At 44.9% G+C, this 8,277-nt stretch overlaps 1 protein-coding gene across 1 annotated transcript in view; it reads left to right on the plus strand.

Annotated features, from left to right (window-relative positions):
* CYB5B (cytochrome b5 type B) overlaps positions 1-7,057 on the plus strand; it is a 37,708-nt gene extending 30,651 nt beyond the window's left edge. Inside the window, exon 4 of the mRNA XM_068261739.1 lies at positions 2,907-7,057. Within this exon, the coding sequence (XP_068117840.1) occupies positions 2,907-3,023 (117 nt within the window). The 3' untranslated portion in view covers positions 3,024-7,057. The remainder of the gene's footprint in view (positions 1-2,906) is intronic.
* The last annotated feature ends 1,220 nt before the right edge of the window (positions 7,058-8,277 follow it).

The following is an 8,277-nucleotide window of genomic DNA, read 5'->3' on the forward strand; positions in this document are numbered from 1 at the left end:
GTAATTAAGTTACATCTCTGTACAGCGTCCATAGGACAATGGTTGCATTTGTCCAACGCCACGCGATGCAACCACCATTGTGTGCAAGGGCCCTAAGATTCTTTCTGCTGTTGATTCGTATAACAGTGAGTGCTGGTTCTCCACACTATACAATAAAATGAGCACTGTTTAGCTATGCATGCCCTTGCATACACTTGCATACACTTGCATACCCTTGCATACCTTTGCATACCTTTGCATACACTTGCATGCACTTTTTTAACCGTTTGAAAAACATTAAAGGACCATTATCACGAAAAATTTTAAAATTTTAAATACATGCAAACATAGACAAATAAAAAGTACATTTCTTTCAGAATAAAATGAGCCATAAATTACTTTTCTCCTATGTTGCTGTCACTTACAGTAAGTTGTAGAATTCTGACAGAACCGACAGGTTTTGGATTAGTCCATCTCTTCTTGGAGCAAGGCTTTTATTTTTTATAAAGAAACTCCCTGAAAAGGCTTTATACATAGATGCTGGCCAGCCTCCGTGCTCCCTGCACACTTTTGTGGCAGTTGGTTGGAGCAACTGCCATTCCCTTTGTGCTTTTGAAAATAAAGAAAACCCTGAGAATCCCCCATGAGGAGATGGACTAGTCCAAAACCTGTCGGTAATGTCAGATTTCTACTACCTACTGTAAGTGACAGCAACATAGGAGAAAAGTAATTTATGCTCATTTGACTCTGGAAGAAACATGGTTCTTATTTGAATGTGTTTACATGAATTTTAAATTTTTACGATTTTCGCGACAGTGGTCTTTAATGTCAACAATTCTTCAAGTAAAATTGGTGGGGGGGGGGGGGGGTAAGGTAAGGTCAGATAATTATCTAAGTGGAGGGAAGCCTCTGGATGGTCCATAATGTCCTCCTTGACCCCACTGCTGGCTGGCACCCTCTTCATCTTGGCAGCCTCGCTCTCGTCCCCTGTATGTGTGTGGCCGTACTGCGCATGAGTGAGTATGTGGCACACCTGCGCAGTTGCACAAAGTCAGTTGTGCACAACTTATTCCTACAAGAACGAGAGGCTTTGTGTTACTTCGGAGGTGTGGACCTTTCTTGTGAATGCGCAGTACAGCCGCACTCGTACATGGATGGAAGAACGGCGACAGGAACAAGCGCAGGGTCACAGCGCCTGATTGGTGGGGTTTAGGAGGATGGTGGACGCCTCTGGACTAATGAGGTAAGTGTATTATTTTTTTTTTTATTATTAGTAGTATTCTTTTTCCATTTATATAGTTCCAGCATATTCTGCAGCGCTTTACAAAGCGCAACAAAACGACAAGGGGAACATAGGTTCAACGAAAAAATGTACAGCAGAGTCTCAAGCAGCACAAGTGTTACAACAAAAACAAACATTAGGACGATGACTGCCCTTGGGTGCTTACAATCTAAAGGGTAGTGGGGAGGACACACTAGGTAAGGAGACGGGGGGGGGGGGGGGGGGGAAGGGGTGTCCGGATGTATGAGGCAGTGAGCCTTTGCTTCTGATCACATTGTGAACAGATAAGAAAATGGGGCTATAAAATGTTATAAGCTTGTCAGGTGTGTTTTAAGAGAGCGCTTGAAGATGTCCAGGTTTGGAGCATGTAGTACAGGCTGTGGAAGAGAGTTCCAGATAAGGGATGATGCTCGTGTGAAGTCTTGGATGCGAGCATGAGAGGAGGTGATCAGCTTAGAGGCCAGGAGAATTTCTTGGGAGGAGCGGAGGTTGAGGGAGGGACAGTAGCTAGAGATTAGTGAGGAGATGTATGGAGAGGACAACTCGTGAAGGGCTTTTGATGTTAGTCAGGAGTTTGAACTGGATCCTCTGGGTAATAGGTGGACAGTGGACGGAACGGCACAGTGGGGCTGTGTCAGAGGAGCGGTGGAAAGGTGAATGAGGCGGGCAGCTAAATTTAGAAGGGATTGGAGAGGTGCTAGCCTGTTCTTTGGTAGACCACAGAACAGGGTGTTGCAGTAGTCTAGGTGGGAGATGATTAAGGCATGTACAAGCATTTTGGTGGCCTCTTGTGTGAGGAAGGGATGGGTACGGAATATATTTTTGAGCTGGAAATAGCAGGTGGTGGTTAATGAGGCAATGTGAGGTTTAAAGGAGAGCTCTTAGTCAAGTATAACCCCCAAACAGCGGGCCTTAGAGGTTGAGGTTATTGGGGTGTTGTCTACAGTTATGGTTGCAGCAATTGGTGGGGGCATAGATAGCGATGGTGGAAAAATCACAATTTCTGTTTTGCTCATGTTGAGTTTGAAGAAGCGGGAGGACATGAATGCAGAAATGACACATAGACAGTCGGGGACTCTGGATACTAGTGAGGACAGGTCAGGGGCTGAGATAGATTTGGGTGTTATCCGCATAGAAGTGTTTGTCTTTTACTTATTTTTTCTTTCATTAGAGGCTTGCTTTAAAGAGACACTGAAGCGAAAAAAAAATGATGATATTATGATTTGTATGTGTAGCACAGCTAAGAAATAAAACATTAAGATCAGATACATTAGTGTAATTGTTTCCAGTACAGGAAGAGTTGAGAAACTCCAGTTGTTATCTCTATGCAAAAAAGCCATTAAGCTCTCCGACTAACTTAGTCGTGGGGAGGGCTGTTATCTGACTTTTATTATCTCAACTGTAATTGAACTATTTACTTTTCCTCTGCTAGAGGAGAGGTCATTACTCCACAGACTGCTCTGAAAGACTCATTTTGAATGCTGAGTGTTGTGTAATCTGCACATATTATAGAGTGATGCAATATTAGAAAAAACACTATATTCATTATATCATATTTTTTTTTTTCGCTTCAGTGTCTCTTTAAATTCCTTCTGATCCATAAGCGGCCCACCCTTCACCGAGTAAAATATTTACAGCTTCACAGCACCTCTCCTCTTTCTCCCCCCACAGTTCCTGGTCTACTTGGCTGATCCCAGCGGTGGCCGTGCTGGTCCTGGGCTTCATGTACCGCTTGTACACTGCAGACAGCCGCTCCTCCTGAGCGTCGGACGTCGCAGTCTGGCATCATCAGGCACGAGGAAATGGGTAGAATCTGGAACAGACGAGCAGAATCTGAGGCTCCACCCCCTCTCTACCACAGGACCAATCGGAGATGTTTGGAAGCTACTCATTTCCTCTTGCTGATCCGACCTCTCTTCTGTGCTGTGAGCTCTCTTCTTATCTCTTGTCTCAGCGCTGGATGTTTTTATAGGACCTGGGAATATCGGTGTTGGATGGTGTCACAGAGCATGTCTGTTGTACTCCAGAGATATCTCGTTTCTGGGACCGCCTCTTCTCTGCCTGTATTTTTGCTGCTGCCTTCACAAAGCCAGGAGTGGCGTTCGTCTACCTGCCTCCTGGCTTCCGCCACTTGGGTTTCCTCCTACCACACAGCTCTGCACTAACTGGATCTCTCTGTTCCGAGCGTCATGGGACAGGGCGGGATCCGCTGTGAAATCTTCATCGCTGTCCAGGACTCTGTTGAGGAGATCACCCTCATCTCCTGCTTGTGTCACCAGCCTGGATGCTCTCCTCACATTGCTGGAGAACATCCATGAGGAGAAGCGAGGCAAAGCGTTTCTCTGCACTGCTCTCTAGTGGACTCGCCATGAGACTACAGGGAAGGTCCACTTGGTGACAGCAGTGGGGATTTGGGCTTGATCTCCCGTTGGGTTTTTTTTTTTTTGGTCAGGAGGGCCAAATGCTGCCAAACTCCACCCACAGCCACTAGATGTCATTTTGGGCAGAGTTGCTCTTCATTGTGAAAGTTGTCCCTCGTCTCTTGCTTCCGTGACTACTTGCTCTCATATTGGGCTCTTCTCAGCATGTATGGAGCGTAATAAAATGGTGACACGCACGTAGCCAGGTTTACAGCTTTCTATTCCATTCTGTGATTTGATCAAATGGTCTGGACACTATTTAGTTAACAGTTTCTCTTGAGTTTTCTCCTTGTCTGCTGTAGTGAATCGTATCTCAGTCAGCCTGGCTCTATTCTAGTACATTGCCGGGGAGGGGGAAGCTTGTTCTCTTCCCTCCCATTTTCCTGCTCCTCACTGATTGGCTGAGGGCAGTTCAGAGTGACAGAAGGCTGAAAAGGGAAATACACCTCACCCCTCTGCAGAAGCTGCTGAAATGCGGTCTATGCTGTGCTCACATGTTTACAAAGCAAGCTAGAGATGACAGTGCAGTTTATACAGAGCTTAGTGGGGAGGAGGTCAGGCAATGCATACACCATTTCAGGCAGGAGGGAAAAAAAAGAGTAAGGAAGGAAATTACATCAGGATTGGCTTCAGACTGAGGCAGTAAAGATGTTTAATGCCTGGAACAGTTTTCTCTTTGTTTACAATATAAAATTCACTGAACTCAAAATATGGACATTACAATCCATATGTTATGTAAGTAGATCAAGTATTTATCTACTTATATATGTTTTATTCCTGGGATAGTATGGCTGTTCCTGCTGCTTTAAAGGGAACCTAAGCTGAGAAGGATATGGATTTTTATTTTTAAAATAATACCAGTTGCCTGACTCACTCTAATACTTTTAGCCATAGCCCCTGAACAAGCATGCCGCAGATCAGGTGCACTGACTGAAGTCAGACTGGATTAGCTGCATGCTTGTTTCAGGTGTGTGATTCAGCCACCTCTGCAGCCAAAGAGATCAGCAGGACTGCCAGGCAACTGGTATTGTTTAAGAGGTAAGATCCATATCCCTCTCAGTGTAGGTTCCCTTTATAGAGGCACTCCAGTGGAAATAATGTAATAAAAAAGTGTTTCATTTTTACAAAAATGATGTATGAATGATTTAGTCAGTGTTTGCCCATTGTAAAATCTTTAATCTCCCTGATTTACATTCTGGCATTTATCACATGGTGACATTTTTACTGCTGGCAGGTGATGCCAGTGGAAGGAGATGCTGCTTGCTTTTTTGGCAGTTCGAAACCGCTGTAAACGGCTGTTATTTCCCACAATGCAACAAGGCTCCCACAGTGTGATGTCAGCACCATGGCCCTGACATCACACTGGGAGGCGTTTCACCACAATATCAGCCATACAGCTCCCCCTGATGATCCGTTTGTGAAAAGGAGTAGATTTCTCATGGGAAAGGGGGTATCAGCTACTGATTGGGATGAAGATCAATTCTTGGTCACGGTTTCTCTTTAAAGAGAAGATGAAAAATGATCTCCTAGTCCAAAAACTCAAGAGAAAAGGTTAATTGAATAGGGGCCTGAAAGTGTTCATTACGATCGCTTACGGTTTATTCCATCCACATTACAATCCATTGTCAAAAGATTGCCGCAGATATTTTTACATTCCTTTACACTGGATCGCCACGTTCGTTTGAGCAGAGGCAATACGGTTAGTTAAGGTTGGAATAATGTAAAATAATTCGAGTCGCTTGAAGAATTGCTACGTGTGTGGGCATCCTAAGGCTTATCATCTGTCTTCATGGACCAACACCATAGCTTGTCATAGTGTAAAGCCCTGTCAGTAGATGTTACTGTAAAGCTCCACCCCCTCCTGATAGACTCCACCCCCACCCCACCCCTTTACAGTGTGAAGACTGGTGCAGATTGCTTCACTAATACACCACACATAGGATCTGACTATAAGAACTGCTGTTTGTGCCTCGGTAGAGTCTGCATTTTATACATAAGCTTCTTTGTGATTGGCTGCCAACCAACCGAAGCAAAAGACTAAGCCAATCACATTTTGGTATACCATGTAAGGGGTGGTCAGTGGAGCGTTCAGCCCTGTTTCTGGGGACAGAGTATTGTGAAAGAAAATGTCTACATCTAGAGATGCCTACTTCCTGCTGTTTTTAATTTGGCTGAATTTCAACTGTATTAAGGTGGCTATACACTGAAGGGGCCCATACACTGGTCGATTTCAGCCATCGATTGATAGATTCTATAGAAGTGATCGATCAGAAATCGATTCTATCAATTGATCGATTTGCGGCCGATTTGGATGGATTTGATCTGACTGGATGGAAAATCTAGGTTGATGTGCTGCTGGCAGCAGATCGATGGCCCATAAAGTTGCATTGGATCTAATGGTCCAATAATGCATTTAGATCGATTTCATTCTGAAATCTATTGGAAATCTGTTCCTAGTGTGTGGCACACATCAGATTCCTGTCAGATTCGACTTGACTTGAGGCATCTGCCAGAAATCTGATTGTCGAATCTGCTACAAATCTATAACTGTATGGCCACCAGAATTGACCATCCGATAGATCCTTCTCTGATCGAATCTGATATGAGAGGGATCGACTCCTTCCACACACTGTACACAGATTTTCAATAGATTTGCGCACCTCCTGCCAAGACCCCCCAGGTGTACCCCATCTATGTGAGTATTGGCAGCGGAGCTTACACTCACCTGTGCACCTGTTTGCCTCCTCCTGTGTCCTGTGTTTTCTCTATCGCCCCCTGGACACCTGTGTCCTCTGACACAAACTAGAGAGTGTTTGGTCTCTAGTGTTTGGCACAGGACACAGGCGCCACGATGGCAATGGAGAGAAGACAAAGGGATCGGCGTCCCAGCGGCGGGCGATGGAGAGAAGACACAGTTTACAGCAGGAGCATGGTGGTGGACAGATGAGCGTAAGCTCCGCTGCCGACACTCTTCACATCGATCGTCACCAAATTGCACCCACTGCTTATTGAGCGATATCTAACTTTTGGTGTGATCGACCAATTTGATTTTGGCCAGAAATCAATTGCATTATTGATCGAGTTGGCACGTTGGTGCTCCGATTTTCTAGCACCTTTAGTCATACTACTTGAATCTTCTGGAAATTTATGGGAAAATCGCTTAAGTGTATGGCCACCTTTAGATTTGTATGCAAGTCAGCATTATTTACATGTCATTAACCGCCTTTAGAGGTGACCAGGAACCTCCATTTATGGTTGCGAGTAGGTCTGAAGTAAATTAACAGTAACAAAGATTGTCCTCCATGTCACATGTACACAAAGCCATGACTGGGACCATCCAGAAATCTATGTTTTAATAAACTACTTCTCACACGTCTGTTTGCATTGCCTCCTGACTTATTATACATCCGTATCGCTGAGCCTCAGACTCCTCAATGCAGTGACCTCATCTACAGAAGAGTGAGGGGCGGTGCTACCTCTGCAACCAATCAGATTACAGCTGCCTTCCTGCCACTATTTTATTGGCTGCTGCACTTCAGATATACCCACCTTTATGCAGTCCATGCAGGAGGCTACATGAACATGGGGACAGCCAGGAACGTGGATGATGATGATTATACTGGATGGTATACCGGGGGTCCACTACCTTTTTATTACGGTCTTAAAAAGGAACTTTAGCAAAAAGGGGAACAAATAAATCAATACATTGCAAAGTGAGAAAATAGGAGAGATCAAGACAAACAATGCTAAAAGGCTGTTTTTTTTAATAGAACTACATATGCACAGAAGATGATGATGATTTATTGGATATATATATATAGCGCCAGCACATTACTCAGCGCTGTACAATACATAGGATTATAGACACAATACAGGAGATAAGCAATAAGATACGCAATGCCAGATCATACACTAGAGTGCTAGTAATTATACAAGTTCACATTATTCTTCATAGAGTGCAAAATCCAGAATGATACAGAAGGACGGGCCCTGCCAAAGCCTTACAATCTAGAGGGAGGGGTGCATTGAGAGGTTCTCGGCAGAGAGCATTAGGACAGCGTTGCGGTGAGGTAGGCCTCCTTGAATAGGTGAGTTTTGAGGGCTTGTTTAAAGGAGGGAGCAAGCCGGATGGGCAGTGGGAGAGAGTTCCACAGGATCGGGGCAGCTCTAGTGAAGTCCTGTAGTTGTGCATGAGAGTGCAAGATGCGTAGGGTGGTTAGGAGGAGGTTGTTGGAAGAACGAAGTGGGCAGCCAGGTGTATATCTGCTGACCAGGTCAGAGATGTAGGTCGGGCAGGACTTGTGTATAGATTTGTTGGCGAAAAAAAGGATCTTGAAGCGGATTGGAAGCCAGTGAAGGGATTTGCATTGTGGAGTCGTGGAGACAGAACAGTGGGAGGAGTAGATTAGTCTGGCCGCTGCTTTCATGATGGATTGTAGTGGGGTGATGCGGTTGTCAGTGTCCTGGATCTTGGAGATGTTACATAAATGGACATTGCAGGCCCTAGCAATGGTTTGGATGTGAGGGGAGAAGGAAAGGGCCAAGACTAGGGTGACACCCAGGCAGCCGACTTGTGTGGTTGGGCATATGATTGTA

Source organism: Hyperolius riggenbachi, chromosome 11 (genome assembly GCF_040937935.1).
Source record: "Hyperolius riggenbachi isolate aHypRig1 chromosome 11, aHypRig1.pri, whole genome shotgun sequence".
Taxonomy (NCBI): Eukaryota; Metazoa; Chordata; class Amphibia; order Anura; family Hyperoliidae; genus Hyperolius; species Hyperolius riggenbachi.